General features: G+C 38.3%; 1 protein-coding gene across 5 annotated transcripts in view; it reads left to right on the forward strand.

Moving 5' to 3' along the window:
- The window catches only part of MSRB3 (methionine sulfoxide reductase B3), an 88,948-nt gene that overhangs the window by 36,833 nt on the left and 35,538 nt on the right, over nt 1-16,577 (forward strand). For all 5 annotated transcript variants that reach the window (XR_005626959.1, XR_005626960.1, XM_039703810.1 and 2 more), the window contains one exon: nt 10,000-10,028. Coding sequence is in view for 3 of the 5 variants with exons in the window: in XM_039703810.1 (XP_039559744.1) it covers nt 10,000-10,028 (29 nt within the window). In the remaining 2 variants the exon portion in view is untranslated. The remainder of the gene's footprint in view (nt 1-9,999; nt 10,029-16,577) is intronic.

Genomic DNA, 16,577 nt, shown 5'->3' on the forward strand with positions numbered 1-16,577 from the left:
GAGACTGTTAAATGAAAGAAGCACCTCATCTCTGTAATGTTTGATTCCTCTGTCAGAAGAATTACCTACAGGAACTGGTAATAAGTGAATCTTTTGAAAATCTGATGGTTACAGACACAGCCAAGTCAACAGTCTCATGTCAAGTGTTACTATGGTCCTTGGCTTGAGGGTGCAAAATGGGGATCCAAACTCTCCATAACCTGTTTTTCTACTCTGCCACTTAGACATTCCACTGCTCACTATAGCTAAATCTTTTGCGGGGAGATCCTGGCTCTGTTGAAGCAAATTCATATTTAGCAAACGAATACAATGGAGTCAGGATTTCACCTTCTATCTTCAAGACTGTCTTCCTTTCTATCATCTGATGGAGAAAGAGTAGGGGGGTTTTGATGGGTGAGTTTTGGACAGCAGTAGTATACATAAATTAATGTGAACTAGTTTCCAGTTTCCAGTTGCCTTCAAAATAGTTTCACAATGGGAAAAAACTGCAATATGAGACTTATCTGTGATTATCTCAAGTGCACAGTATGGTCTGGCATAGTCTTGAGTTAACGAGTTGGGTTTCTCTTTTTAAAATGAGCTATAAGGAAATGTCTCTGTTTTCAGAATCTCTTTGAGACTCCTGTGGATTTTATGGGAGGAGAGAAAGAGGGGAGTTATTTTTTAATTTTAATAATTCCCAGGCTAGTGGGCACGTGAAGAAAACAGGTGAAAACCTCACCTATTGTGTACTGAGATTAGACTGGCCTTAACTCAGTCCCCCAAAGTCTTTGTGTTGCCTTATGAACTCTTGCTACCTCTGGCCTACATCTAATTCTGCCAGTTTTTCTGAAGTGGCTGACAACAGTGGGAAAAAATGCAGAAGCCAGTAGGAGTCCATCTTCTTTTGTTTATTGACCTCAAAATATCAGTATATGATGTCTTCCTCATCCAGGGAATATAGATTTCTGAATCTTGGTCACTGAATCAGCCCAGACAGCTAAAAAGAAGTGAGAAGGAAACATAGATAAGAAAATGAAAAATATGTGCTTCTTACTACATTTTTGCCAAAAATGTAAATTACAAAATGTAAATTACTGAAGTATTTCCTTAGGAGTAAGATGGGAGTACCATACAAAGAAAGTCTATTTCACCTTTAAAATATGAGTACTTTTTGTGATGGCATGGGATTTTTTTTTGGTGGTTTCTTTTTGTAATTTCCAAATAATCATCAGAAACTTGCATTTACATTTGTTTCTCATTGCTGTCTATTAATTTTTTTGTCTTTATGTCTTTGTAATCTGTAAATATATATATTTGGACTATGGACCATCAGTTTAACTAGGAAAGAGACTGGAGCTTCAGCAGTAATATTAACAAACTTCAACTTTTAACATTTCTGATTTACGTTGTTTCATTACCATGTGACACACGAGGTCAGGGAACATATGAATTTTACACTCCAGATGAAAGACCTGTTTTTTGGTAAGTCTTTAAAATAGAACTTTGTCTCTATCACATGGAAGATAAAAGAAACAATTAGGAATGTCACATCTCTTCATCTACCTACTTGTGCTAGTGTTATGAGAAACCTCCCAAGTTTTATGGAGGACATGCTTTAAGTTTTTCCACAATCAAAGGTGCCTCACACATAAAATGCATAATCATGCTCTTGAATCTTATTATTCCATCTCTGAACTTTCACGCCATGCAGTCTCGTACATCCCAGTACAGCTGCCTAAAAAAGCAATAAATGAGAGAGCCAATAAACTAATCTCGAGAATGTCCTTTCCTGCAAGCCAGTCCTTATGCAGTTTTGCGTTACATTTACTCCAATCTAGTTGCAGGCTTATGCTAAAAGAAGGAGCCCTGCTGTCCTCACCTTTCTCTAGGGTGTTTTTTCATGGCTTTCTGTTCACTGGATCTCACCTGCTGTGGCTGGAGCATGTCTCAGTGCAGAACTTGGATCTGATAGACAACTAATAATCCAAAGAAAAAGTCCTTATACTTATCAACCATACCCGCTTGTGTTAATTTTTTATGAGCCACATTTACCATGGCTGGACGGTCTTCACAGCAAGGCTGTGTTTTTCTCTATCAGTTCACAAAGAGCCACCTATGCCACCCAAATCCTTAGTGTTTTCTAAGGCCAACTGTATTTGCAAGGTTGTGCCTACTTTAATTGTTCAAGGCACTTTCTTATACATTACTCAAAAATCCATTCTGTCCATAGCCATGGAAACAGAAGGTTAAAATGGACCTGAGTGAAATCCATGACTCATGCTACTACCATAGGAGACAATCTATTCCATATTTAATAAACCATGATCATGTCCTTTACCATATGCAGGACTTTGAGAAAGATGTGATATAGATGGAAACTGGGAAGCCTGGGAGAATTATTTCCTTTTAAAAAAATAAATATTATTGTTTTGTCAGTTTTCAATTTTTAGGGCCAAAAGCTAAATTTCCAAGTTTTCATAAAACCACCCCCGCTGCCCTTATTACTTCCTGGAAGGAATTATTGGTAATGGTGTTGAACATGTACTAGCAGACATAGCAGCAGCCTTATCCATGTTATGTTTTCATTTGGTTTTTGTTGAGCTGTGTCAGGTGTTTTCAACATCTCTCAGACATCCAATCAAGAGAAAACGAAAGAGTGGCTGGGCAATGTTATTGTACCATTAACATAGTACCACTCTTGCCTTTGCAAGACAAGGAAGGATTTCAGTCATCAGGCTAGATCTCTACAAGGAATTTCCTTGCACCAGTGCTGCATGCTTAATGAATGGTCTTTAAGCTTTCTTACTGATCTTCATATTCGTTGAGGAAGTCATATAAAAAAATCAGCACTGTTTATCTATCTAGGAGAGCCCATATGACATCAATGATATGGTTTCTCTAGTAAGATCCAAGAGAACTACTTGAGCAACTTCATCTGTCCTCACTGTGTCTTAGTTTCCTTAGAAGACTGTCAAACTCAGCAGTTTCTACTTAATGACATTTGTTTGAAGTAAGTTGGTTGGTTCTCACCAGTGTAGGAATGTTATGTTATGTTTCTAAGTGCCACATCTACACACCTTTTAAATATTTCTGGCATGGTGACCCAAACACATCCCTGAGCAGTCTGTTCCAGTGCTTGACAATGCTTTCCATGAATAAATTTTACCAATGCTCAATCTAAATCTCGTTGGTATAACTTGAAGCCATTTCCTCTCATTGTGTTGCTTGTTACTTGGGAGAAGAGCTCAACACTCACCTGGCTATACTCTTCTTTCAGGTAGTTTTAGAGAGTGATAGGGCCTTCCCTCAGCATCCTTTTTGTGCTCCAGATCCTTCACCAGCATCCATATCCTTCTCTGGACACATTCCAGCATGTTCTTCTCTTAATTCTTCTTCCCATTCCCTTAATGTTCTTCTTGTTGCGTGCCCGAAACTGAACAGGAGATGCATCCTCACCGTGCTGAGTACACAAGATGATCCTTGCATAGATTCTGATTCTACCATCCTTGTATAGATGCTGATTCTAGTATGAATTTCATTGCTGTTTTCAGTATAAAAGTACAACATATTCTTTGTAAACTTTTATGTCTGATATATTTTTTCCCTTGTTTAAAATTTACTCTGCTTTGTATTTACTGTTCATCAGTCACTCTGCTTGGAAGAAGTAATTTTCAGCTGGTTTTAGCCTACTTTATGCTTTATTATGCACATGTATGTACCTCAAGTAAAAATCAGGTAGGGTGGATTGCTATGGACTATGACTGCAGAAGGTATGTATTTTTATAGTTATAGCTCTCACATTAAAGACATTCTGTCTCTCTGGGCTGAACTCACCCAGAGACTACTCTTTACCATCACTGGAGGTGATAGAAGACATGTAGATGTAGCACTTAGAAACACAGTTTAGTGGTGAACTTGGCAGAACTTGATTAATGGTTGGGCCTTTAATGATCTTAAATTATTGTCCAACCTAAATAATTCTCTGATGTTAAAATGCTCATTTTGAATTTGGCTTTTCATCAATATGCAGAACAGAATTTATCACATCATCTGTCAATAGTGAATTTTTTTTCTTTAACCAGGCTTATTAAGGAACTAATACAATGTAATGCTGACTCCATGTCAATCCTTTTGTAATAATAAAACTGTATAATTTAATCTATTTGACAATTTCAGCCAAATTTTTCATGGAAGTAGTTATTAAACCTCAAAGATATTAAGTCCTTAAAGCAATAAGAAAATCAGGAGAGACAGCTTATTCAATCTCTCTTTGAGGAGAGGCCTGAACAAGAGTCCAACTATATTACTAGCTTATAGCAGATAATATTATTGTAAATAATATATATTATTGTATTATAACTGAGAATCCACATGATGGTACAAGAGAGACAGGCATTAGGCATGTCCAGCTCTGGGAAGTATCTGTGAGTAGTTCTGAGACACCACAGGATCTGTCCCCTGGCCGCAACGTAGCAACAGGCCCAGCTTTGCTCTTTCTGCTTAGTTCTTAAAGCTTGGGGACTTCTCAAATTCCCTGATCGTGCAGGTCTTATAAATCCCTAAATAGTTACATCAGTTTTTTGGTTTGTTTGTTTTTTTTTTTTTTTTTTTTTTAAATACCATTCTGTCCATAGCCATGGAAACAGAAGGTTAAAATGGACCTGAGTGAACTCCATGTGATATAGACGCTACTACCATAGGAGACAATCTATTCCATATTTAATAAACCATGATCATGTCCTTTACCATATGCAGGACTTTGAGAAAGATGTGATATAGATGGAAACTGGGAAGCCTGGGAGAATTATTTCCTTTTAAAAAAATAAATATTATTGTTTTGTCAGTTTTCAATTTTTAGGGCCAAAGACTAAATTACCAAGTTTTCATAAAACAACCACTGCTGCCCTTATTACTTCCTGGAAGGAATTATTGGTAATGGTGTTGAACATGTACTAGCAGACATAGCAGCAGCCTTATCCATGTAATGTTTTCATTTGGTTTTTGTTGAGCTGTGTCAGGTGTTTTCAACATCTCTCAGACATCCAATCAAGAGAAAACGAAAGAGTGGCTGGGCAATGTTATTGTACCATTAACATAGTACCACTCTTGCCTTTGCAAGACAAGGAAGGATTTCAGTCATCAGGCTAGATCTCTACAAGGAATTTCCTTGCACCAGTGCTGCATGCTTAATGAATGGTCTTTAAGCTTTCTTACGGGAGAGAGAAGACTGATTGCATCCTGCTCGGTCACCTGGACCAGGACATGGGTTGGCTTGGATTGCATCAGGTACTGCTGCATTTTTCCTTCTGGAAGCTTGACTTTCAGGAGCTTCCAGAAGCTATTTGGAGCTTCAGTTCATGAGTATGACGAGTGACTGTTTTCCAGGTAATGGTTTACATTTTCAGAAGGGTTATGTCTATACTTAAAAATAAAATGGACAAACGTCTCTTCTCTGGCCCTAAAGGCAAGTGACAAGACATAGCTTGTGTTTTTAACATCAATTCCTCTACTCTGAAACAGAGTGGCCTGGTTCATTCTGCTTTTGGGGAGCGGTCCCTGGCCTAAGCCTCCCCTGCATTTTGCCTAGGTCCTGTCTAGAGTTCTCATCAGCATGATAAGGGCCAATGAAGTGTTCAGGGATATGTTCACAACTGAGCATTACTCTCCTGGCCTTCTTTAGCTTGCTAGCAATGCTGTAGCAGGAACACTGATACTGCAGCTAGGTGTATTCTGTACCACTGGGAGGCAAACATGGGAGAGAGAAGACTGATTGTATCCTGCTCGGTCACCTGGACCAGGACATGGGTTGGCTTGGATTGCATCAGGAGCCTGCTAGACTATCATCTCTTCAGCAAACTGCTCATGCCAATATGGAATACAATTCTTTGAAAATCGAGTACCAAAGGTGTAATGAGAGAAGACAAAGCACTCTCACATGTTTTCTAGTTTTCTCAATCATGCTCATAATTCCTTTAAGTATACATGGTACAGTCATTAATACTAGCATTACAATCAACATGGTAAGTCTCCAGACTAGAATATTTTTTAATTATAGGTTAGTTCATTTAGTACATGTCCATTTTCCTGTAAATATCATCCTACAATGATGCATCATCTTTATGACTGTAACAGATCTTTATCAAAGTCCTTTTCAGAGAGAAGTAGTATAGTGAATGTCTGCCCCTACCAATGTTCTGTTTAGCACACATGAAGCACAGACTTGCAAAGTAACAGCCTGGTATATACTGCTAATGCAAAGGCCTAATAAAGCCAAGAGAAAAAAAAATTACTTCTTCCATGTTAAAATGCAAGGACCAGAACTGCAGTGTACTTTCTGAGAGAGTTGTGGGCTTTCCAAAGGCTGTTCCCTATGTTCCCTCAACAAAACCTATACAAACCTGATAAATACTTCATCATGAAAGCTAAAATGAAAAGCAATTGTAACACAGCAGCAGAGATTCTGCAGTAAGTCCTCTTCCCTCTCTCTTTGACTAAAACCTGCTTCCCTGACAAGTAGCAGATTTGTGTTAACTTCAGCTGTAGTGTATCTGTCGACACTGTAATATGTGGCACTGAACAACTGCAGTTTAGTCATACTTAGGAAGGCAGTAGTTTAAAATTCAGATTGTAGAAACACATGATGATCATCATTACTCCATTTCTCTCTCTTTCTTAGTACTTGGCAATCTGAAGCTCTGGTATACGATGTCTTTTAGAAGAAACAGGTTGAAACCCTGCACCTTTTTACAGTACAGCTAGAATGACCATCATATATTCTATTGTTTGTGTTTGACTTAATTATTCCTGAGATACTTACAAGTATTGCAGCAGCTTGCACTTAGTTAAATCTTTCCAGTAGCTCACTATTTCCTCGCATATTTTGCGTTGCTAGCTGAGCCTACTCGACATTTGTATTGCCATGTATTGTGTGTATTTGAGCCATATCGAAGTTAGAAATGAAAAGCACTTCATAAATACCCTCTTGTTCCTCTTTATGCACATAAGACTCCTTTCCAAAGATATTTATGAATGATTACCTGGCTTTCACAATACTCCTTTATAGGAGACAGAAGTAGAGAAAATATGCAGAAAGCTATTATCTGTTCATTTGGGGGTGGGACGGTGGGGTGTGGTGTTGGGGTGCTCTCCTCTGGTTGTGATAAATGATAAAAGACAATTTGTACAGTCAGGACCTGGATATGTAATGTGCATCTTGCCTGGCAGGATGCTTAGGTTGGATATCAGAGTATGTACTATGATAACAAACAATGTACTGAGTTTTTTCATTCTAGTTAATGTAATTTTAAAAGTACAAAGGAGTCAGAGTGAATGTTTTTGTATGCAGCAGAACATCCCTTTGGAATGTACTTTCAGTATTTAATTTTATCCTATTTAATGACCATATTTTAGTTGAGCATTTTTAACACCCATGCGCAATTAGTTTCTGACATTTTGTCTAATGTGCTGTTGAGAAGCAGATATAAATCCTGGAAGAAGGGGGAAATGCTGCTAAATTCTGCTTTCATTAAAATGGCTGTAAGCTTTGTCATTCCTTCAAGGAGTCAAGGTTACTTTGTGTTCTTGCAGAGTGCTTCTCTCACATCTGCCCTTGCTGCTTATTTACAATGCCAAAGATGCTTCATCATTTTCCTCCACTTTTTCTGTGCCTTATTAAGATCTCTAACAGTTTCTGTAATACTGTGTTCTAAATTTTACATTGTTTTCCCAAGGGGAAATGGTGACTATAACATAGGTGACCCTCCTGCTCTTGATGGCTCCTAGTACTACCTCCCATGTTGTGTTTTCTTTCATAACTATTCTGCTGTTGCCAGACAAAGTTTGATTCATTTGTCACCCCCATATCAGTTTTCTGATGTGTTGTCCAGTAATTTATGACTGTTTGGAGCTTTGGTACTCATTACAGTGCCCAGTGACCCTCGTGACCCTCCTCCCCATGTGTGCTCTGCCACCTTGGCCCTTGGGCCTGTTTGTTGAAGCCACAAATTGCAGTGCATGTGTCCATAACAAGGCATTTAGGCTGAGAAGCAAGAGCTCTGTTTGACCAACTAATAGGGAGTATCTATAATTTAGGCAACAAGAAGTTGATTGTGCAGATAAACAGATCCCGAGGGTAAGATTCGTACATTGTGTCTGTCTGTAGTAGTGAGGTGTTGCTGATACTGTGATGAGCAAGAGAGAATAGTGTAGGCAGGTATACAGCAGTTTGAGGAGAATATTGTAAATAAAACACTGAATAAGTGGCTTAATTCTAACTCAGTGGAATTTCCCCCAGGTTACCACATTTCACAGGGTGGGGACTTCATCCTGCTGGTGTAAATACCAATTGAATTATACTGCCAAACTGAGCATGGGCTGGTGCCCTGGGCAGTTACTGCTGCTGATATTTGTGAAGGCATGTCAGCAACATGCTTTCTTTGTTCAGTGCTTTTGGTAGTACTAAAAATATTAATTATGAAGATATGTCTTTTCCCTCTCACCTTTCATCTCCTGAGAGTTATATTTAAGACAAAATATTGTGAGCACTGGAAGAAGGTGCAGAATGAGCAGGATGGGAGAAGAGAGTTGTTTCCTTTCTGATGACTTTAATAGTGTGAACCTGTTTATTTTTCAAATTATAATTGATTTTATATTTATTTGCTGTAGCATAGATATTTGGTATACAATTACAGTGCAGGTTATCTAAAAATGTACAGTGCACGTAAAAGACATCAACATGTAACAGCATGTACTAGCTTGTAAAATAAAAGTTGAAAATAAATCTGCAATTAGTTTTTTAGCGACACTTGTTTCTGAAAAAAGAAGGACTGTAACTTCCCAAAAATACGTCCCTTCCTTGATGCAATGTAGAAGGATCCAACATTGTACTTCCTCCTTAGAATTTCTGGGGAAATGCATTTTGCTGCCAACGTAACATGCTTTAACAGGTCTCCTGCTGGTCAGGCCTTGTGTCCTGCTGTGACGGCCATGACCATGTGTGCAACTGATTGTTAGTGGGCGATATAAATCTGATTGGAACATGCCTGTTAATTGGTTTGAGGGCTCAATATAGACAATGCTGTCTTGTAGCAGATTGTGTAGATAGCCCTAGTCATAGGGTTAATTCTGCTTGACAGCACATCAGCAGCATCTTGAGTAATTACCCAACTTAAGTTTTCCCACAGTTGAATTGAGACCTTCAAAGGCTTCTACATTTACAAGTATTATTAACCGATATCTGAAACATGATGTTCCCACAAGGGCTAATTTTTTCTTCCTTTTATTAAATATACAGGTTATAGGGTTCATTTGCTAAGTGCTAAGCCCTTAGAAGAAAACACAACTTGTTAGGAAGAGAAAAATATGCAGTGCACGACCAAAGCTAATGGTGCATAATGCACACATCATTGTCTTTTTGTAAAGACTTTAAAACAAGTTAAAATTTAGGTCTGGCTCCCTTCCTCTCTCCCACCCCCCACTTTCCACTTTTAAGAAAATCAAACCACTTACTCCTATGTGCAGAATGAGTAAATTGAAGACACACACAAACAAAAACCTCCTAGGATGTTGCACAATTAAGTACAGATCGTTGGCTACAATACATATGACATTAATGAAACGGTATCTGCTTCAAAAATAGATTGGAAACATTCATGAATGAATTAAATCCTCCTAATGACTTTTCAAAAATAAAAATTAATTAAAACTATTTAATTTATACAAACAACAGTATGCTATGATTCACAGTGTATAATTTAATCCTGGTTCAAATTTATATTTTTTTCATTTAGTGATTTGTCTTTTAAAATATCTTCTTTGTAATTACAGCATAGAAAACAGTAAAATATTGAAGATTAGTCATTATTTGGATTTAAATGCCTTTAAATGCATTAAGTGTTAATGTACAGAGTTAGACAGTCTGGTTAAAGATGGCATTTGCTGGAGGGATCAGTCTGACAAATGGCTTTTATGGCATAAAGCAGTTCTTGTAACTTATGATCTTTTTATTTTCATTTTCAGGTCAGAAACAAAGTTTGACTCCAATTCAGGTATGTTTACATTTACAGTGTTTTACTGAATGTACACTATTCAGGTTAATCTCAAAAGAGTAGTTTATCAGTTCAAGTTCAGCTTAGTTTTAAACAAACTGGGGTAGGTCAGCCTTAAAAAGGATCTTCATTTCTCACCCTCTGAAAACAGCATTGTTACTGTGAAACATTTGCTTTCATTCCTTTCATTAGTTCCGGTCTCTTTACATTTTCCCAAAAGATGATAGAAAAGATGTATCTTGCAACAGGCTTTAACTGATCCAGAAAAATTATAATACAAATAAATGATAATACAGGCTAAAGCAAATGGAGAATAGAAGTTTGAAAATGATCACTGCAATAGAGCGGAATGTTTTTCTTCCTGGTGGACAAAAACATTTCATGGGAATTTGAAGTCAGTGCAGCCTCTTTGTCAGGAAACAGATGATTTGTCATCAAATTTTCATGACAGATGCAGGTACACAATGCATGCCAGACCAGTGTGTAGAGCTCAGCTGAGGAGGATTACCAAAAGGCAGTCTTTCCAAGATGTCTTTTTAAAGAATTGTAATGTGTTGTAGGGACTGGGAGGGAAGTGAAGGTCAGTCTAACAGGTTAATGTGTATCTAGCAAGACAAAAAAAAACAGGACAGCAAACAGGGGAGCAGTTGGAGGCAAACGCAGATATCCTAATATGAGACTGTTACTTATTCAGTTCACTATTCCTAGGTGTTCCTTAAAGTTAAACTGTAGTAAATTAAGAATAGGCTATCATCCTGAAGCTAGGTGAAATGTCCATTGCCTGAAAAGGTAATTCAAAATACATTTTTTGTTAAGATGAAAAAGTCTGTTTTAAACAGGAAACCTGATACTATTATTGCAATTTTGTTTTAGGCCAATGTTATCTTCTATACAGTTTGCTTAATGCAGTGATTATAATTGTTTATAATGTTATGAATTTTACAATGTATATTAATCAGGTTATTTATGGAATAGCAAGTTTCCTTTTATCCCAGTTCCTTTATCCCAGTGGGCTTGAAATGTGAGGTATTACGTAGCTTTTTATTTCCATATTAGATTTTATCTTTGGAACTAAACGGGAGGGAAATCTACAGCAGGAAGCATTTAAATAGCCAATGCCTACATCTTGGATACTTGCGTCATCTTGCTCCTATTATGACTTTAGTCTGTGAGTTTGAGGTTACTTGCTTTAAATATTTCTTGAATAAACTCTATGCTAAGATTGATTTTTGGATCTTGACAAAACAGAGGGATTGCATGAGGGACAGCTTCACACATTTTCTGCCATTACCCCCCTTATTTTAGTGCAGTCACCAAAACTAGGGTGTGCAGCAGAATAGTCACATGTCTGCTTTTCTGCTGAAGGGAAAGTGCTCTCTGCAGAGCTTCAATTTGCTTGCTGGCTTAAGCTACAAGTATTTTTCCGACTCTCTTTTGAAGCAGTGCTCCTGTTAGGTACACTGTTCTGCCTGCCGCTCCCTTGGCAGTGAAGGCGGGGGCATGGCTTTTCCTAGGGTAGCTGTAAAAGTTTGGCACTATTGCACTGTAGTGTGAGCCAGCTCAGTACATGTCACCAGGCCTTTCTCCTGGGCTCCTGGTCCCATTTGCATCTTTGCCCCAAACACTGTACTTGGAACAGAGAATTACTAAGGTTTAACGCCTTGGTCTCATCAGTGCTGTGTCTCTTGGCACAGGGTACCCTCAGCCAAGGGTAGATGTTAAAACCAAGCAACACCAAGGCTCAAAACCCCCTTATCATTGTGAGAGGTACAGCTGCCTCCTCTTTACAGGGAGAGCACTCATTTCTTCCACCAAGAAGCTGTTTATGACAGTCAGATGGCATAAGGACTCTAAGTTTCTCTTTTGTTCCCAATATGTAAGAGCAGAGGAGAAGTGAAGATACTAGCAACATCTGGTTTTGTTTCCCTACCAAAGAATTTGCTATAACTTTCCCAAACCAGACAATAATCCCAGACCTCCTGCTGAGTGAATGCACCCTGTTCACTCAAGGTGCATGTGCAATGGCATCCTTGTAAAAAACCCTTCTTTTGTGTGTGGGGTTCAGTGCCCTGTGTAGCATCATGTTCTGCATTACACAGGCCTTTGAAAAGGGTCAGTGTAGTGCTGGTTTAAAAAGGGCTGCTGGCATCTGAGTCTGTATTTATGCAACCTCAAGTTTCTTGGAGACACCTTAAGGTATTTTCACATCCCTCATTTCATTTTGAATTCCCTAGACTGTCATTCCTAAGTAAAGTAATGATCCCACAAACTGGAACAAACATGCTTTGTTCTCATTTATCTTATGTTACTCAAAACAGTTCAAGTGTTGAACATGAGAATGAGGTAATTTTATTATAAATACTTTTTTTTTCCCAGGGAGTTGTTCCACAACTATTGCTTGCTCTAAATTAACCCCAGTGTTAATTCCAGCTAACTTGCAAGTCTAGATATGCCCTTAATAAACATTTATCAATGCTTATTATACTTGTCTTTCCTAGAAATATTTGTGAAGCATTGAAGAACTAAAAGAAGTCGTTCTGCAGCAAGTACAAAGTCAGAAATACAGCATTTAAAGTACCCAGTAGGCTCACTGCAAATGTAACCCTGGAAATGTTGTTTAACACTGAAATATTAGACAAATATTGTCAAAAGAAGATTAATTGGAACTTGAGCATTAACTTAAAAGAAGGCTGCAAAATTCCTACGGTGATGATCAGGATTTATCATGCAAATAACTATAACATCTGTAGGGGACACACATTCTTCATATCATGACTAACAGCTCCATCTGAGAAACTTCTTTTTCTCTGCTGGCTCTTTATAAGTCTACAGCTGGCAGAATTTCTGTCTCAGAGACCATGGGGTTAGCTTCATGCTGTTACAAGATCTTATAAATGAAACAATTTTGCTTTCCTGTCATAATATGATGAATTCTACTGGTACTGAAAATAGATTTTTTTTCTAACAAAGTACTTGAAAGCAAAAATGGTTGTAGGAAAAATATTTCTTTTTCCTCACAATTTGTTAGAGAACAAAGTAAACCACAAAAAAGCACAGGTGAAACAATTTTGTTCTTATTATCAGTATTTTGTTAGTGTCTAAAATGCTTATTGTGCTATGTGCTTGGTTAGAAGATTTCAGAATTTAAGAATATAAGAATTATATTGGAATCATTAATGGAATTAATTTGATAAATTATAAATAGATTTTTGCTTTTTTAAAATTTAGAGTAAAATAGGTCTTCAGGGTGCTGTTCTGTAACAGGATAAAACTGTAGGTCTCATAAGCTGTTGCTGAACACTTTAAATCCCACCTTAGTAATAGCAAAAATAAGCTAAGAAAACTGCCTCAGCATGCCCCCTGGTCACCAGGGAATGGTAATGGTGAATTTCCTACTGCCTGCTGGGAGGGCTCGAGTTTTCTTGGGGCATCTCCTGTACTGTTTGCTGCATCCTGCATGTCACTGTGGAGGTGAGATATGATATTCAAGTTAGAATGTTTGCAGTGAAATAACAGGCAAAAAAATTCCATTTTGTTCTGTGTTAAAGAGAAAGGACAAATTCATGGACAATATACAAGGACTCCAGTGGAGTCTTTTTTGTGTATCTGTCACTCAGACCATGGAATACAGTCAGCACAGGGTGCAAGAGGGACAGTCAGGAAAGCACCATGCTGCAGAAACATATCTGTGCACTGAAAAAAAAGAGTGCCCAAGGACCACAGTTCCTTCAGCTGTGTCTATCATCTGCTGTGCCAGCTTCACACTTCTCTGAAAAAAAGAGACGAATCTCCAAAACCTGTTCTTCTGTCTTCCTGCTTCTACATATCAAATGAAATGTAAAGATAATGTAAGTGATTTATGTCACTGTTTGTGTCAATACTTTGTAAACATTACAATTAGTATCAGAAATTAAGATATAATAGCTGCCCATGCACCTAGAGGCTGTCCTGAGGGACAGCTACACATGAGCTTTTGTTGGATTCCTGCTGCCCCAGCAGTCAAATACAAAGCAAGTCCAGGAGCCCCCAAAAGTTCCTGGAATTTCTTTTGCCTCCCTTGTCCGGACTCACAGTGTCAGCCAGTGACTCTGAAGGTCATTTCTTCTCTCTGCACATCACATTTTCCACCAGAATGAGTGTATCCCCATGTCTTCAGCATTGCACAATGTTGCCACCTCTACATCCCCATCAAGGTTCCCATCCTTTCCTTTCTCACCTCTTGTGTTCACTGGCATCTTTCCTTTAATGGCCACTATAATGGACTAACTTGCAAGGCTACATGATTCAGCACAGGTGCTAGAGAACAGATGAACAAAATTATAAGGTTGGAGGTGATCAGTTGTTTTCCTCTCACAAATTCTTCTTGGCTACATTTCCAGATTTTCTGCAACGGGCTTTCCAAATGCTCTGTATCAGCCCTGATTTCCCCTAGCCTGTCATCAGTCCCATTGTATGAAAATCATCAGTACAACTATTAAGAGTATAAGGAATCCTCTGCCCAAGTAAGAGAGAAATGGATACCAAAAGGCATTTTGAAAGTTAATAACTTTCACTGACCTTTACTACCAGGGAAGCACAAAAGAAATATAACTTGCCTGAAACCTTAGGTTGACAAAGCAGTAAGGTACTTAATAAAAACATGCATTGATCTAACTCATCAAAGATTTAAATACAGACTAAGAAATAAGTTCCCAAATTTTACTGATGTCAGCTTCCCCAGGTTTTGTTAGAGCAGTTCTCAATTTCTTCTTAGGAAAGCCAAGTAGTTTCAGAAACTGAGAGGAGAAGTGATATTTGGTGTTCTTAACAAAATCATATTGGCAAGTTCAACAGTCATCCCACAATCAGAGCATTTGATTTAAAAATATTAAAAGATCTCTTGCAGAATATGTAAAAAGTGGCAAAATAAACTGTGATACTGAAGAACAGGGATGCTCCAGGGCTTTTTGGATGAGGTAAATGACTTCTCTTTAAACTAAGAGGAATTATTTCCTTCACTCTGGCCACCACCAGCTTGGACGCTTGAAACTGTGCATGAGCCGGCACAGAGAGATGGTGGGAGACAGTTACTGCAAAAACAGGAACAGCAGCTCAGGTTATCTTGTCATTACTTGTCAGTGCTATTTTGTTCTTGGCATTAAAAACTATTCACACAGGTTGTTGGGGATGCAATGGCTGGGGAGCATGGCCAGTTGTATTTGTTCAGCAGCAAGATGAGCGTTTAGTCAGATGCAAACTGAACCATCTGGTGAATATTTCAGGGCCATGCCCTGATGTGACTTGGAGTATTAGATGGCTGGGACATGTCACTGGTACATCCCAGGGAACTATGTACTGATGTGTGATAACTGATTATCACGTGTTCCTGCATCACTTGTAAAGCTTGGCATCATTTCAGTTGTGACAGTCTGGAGGTGTCTTCTGTGACCAGAACTGAGCTCAAAGGAAATCTAGAGCTGTGTGAAGCCATTGGGACAAGCACCACACTGCCAGCCTCATCAGTCTGTGGAAAAGAGGAGGTGGCAAGTCAATGGCATTTTGTTCCTGCATCACTTGTAAAGTTTGGCATCATTTCGGTTGTGACAGTCTGGAGGTGTTTGGCACTTCTGTGACCAGAACTGAGCTCAAAGGAAATCTAGAGCTGTGTGAAGCCATTGGGACAAGCACCACACTGCCAGCCTCATCAGTCTGTGGAAAAGAGGAGGTGGCAAGTCAATGGCATTCAGTGGGTACCATGCCAGAACCCCCACACACTATGTGTCAGAGGGCTCTTTGGACCTCAACTGCTCATCTACGGGATAGGCTGCAGCCACGCACCAGGCAGAGGACTATGAAGGTGTTTTTTGCCTGTGCACCTTGATGAATCTAACGGGACAGGATCCTTATGTGGTCACTCTTGTTCACATTATTTTCTCACTACTACAAAGTGCATTTTCCTGTTTTGGATTTAGGCAATATTTCATTAAGCACAGTATCTTTAGTGGCTGTATGCATGTTGTCCAAAATAGTGCATCTTCTGCTTTGGTTAGCATGGTTTATGAGGTTATGAATTTGAATGAGATGCAAGGTATTTTTATTTCTTCCCTCTGGATTTGTTAGAGGAAAAAGAAACTTAACATCTTGTTTGTACAAGATGATGAGAATGATATCATACGGTATTACTTGAAACTGGAATAAATTTGTTATTTGAAAAAAAAAAGAGACTGTACAAACTAGCTACGTGATAATTATTAATGACAGAAGATTCCATAAAGATTAAAATATTTAATGTTTTTCTTTCATTGATGTAGTGCTGTAAATTTATAACCGTTAAGAAACCATATGAAAGATCTGTCAGCTTTTGCTATTTCACATTTTAGTCTCTTATCAAAACTGATTTCAGTTTTTGTAGTACTAATAGTAAAGGGAAAAATGCAAGCTGCTTTTAATCAAACTAGAATGTTCAGTGATCACCATCACAATCTTTAGTGTTGATCTGAGTATGAAGCAAAGAAGATTAACTTGTCTTTTGTTGACTTAATTTAGTGGCAACCACAGCCTTTAAGATGT

The sequence above is a fragment of the Passer montanus genome, unplaced genomic scaffold (genome assembly GCF_014805655.1).
Source record: "Passer montanus isolate IOZ18808 unplaced genomic scaffold, ASM1480565v1 scaffold17, whole genome shotgun sequence".
NCBI classification, from domain to species: Eukaryota; Metazoa; Chordata; class Aves; order Passeriformes; family Passeridae; genus Passer; species Passer montanus.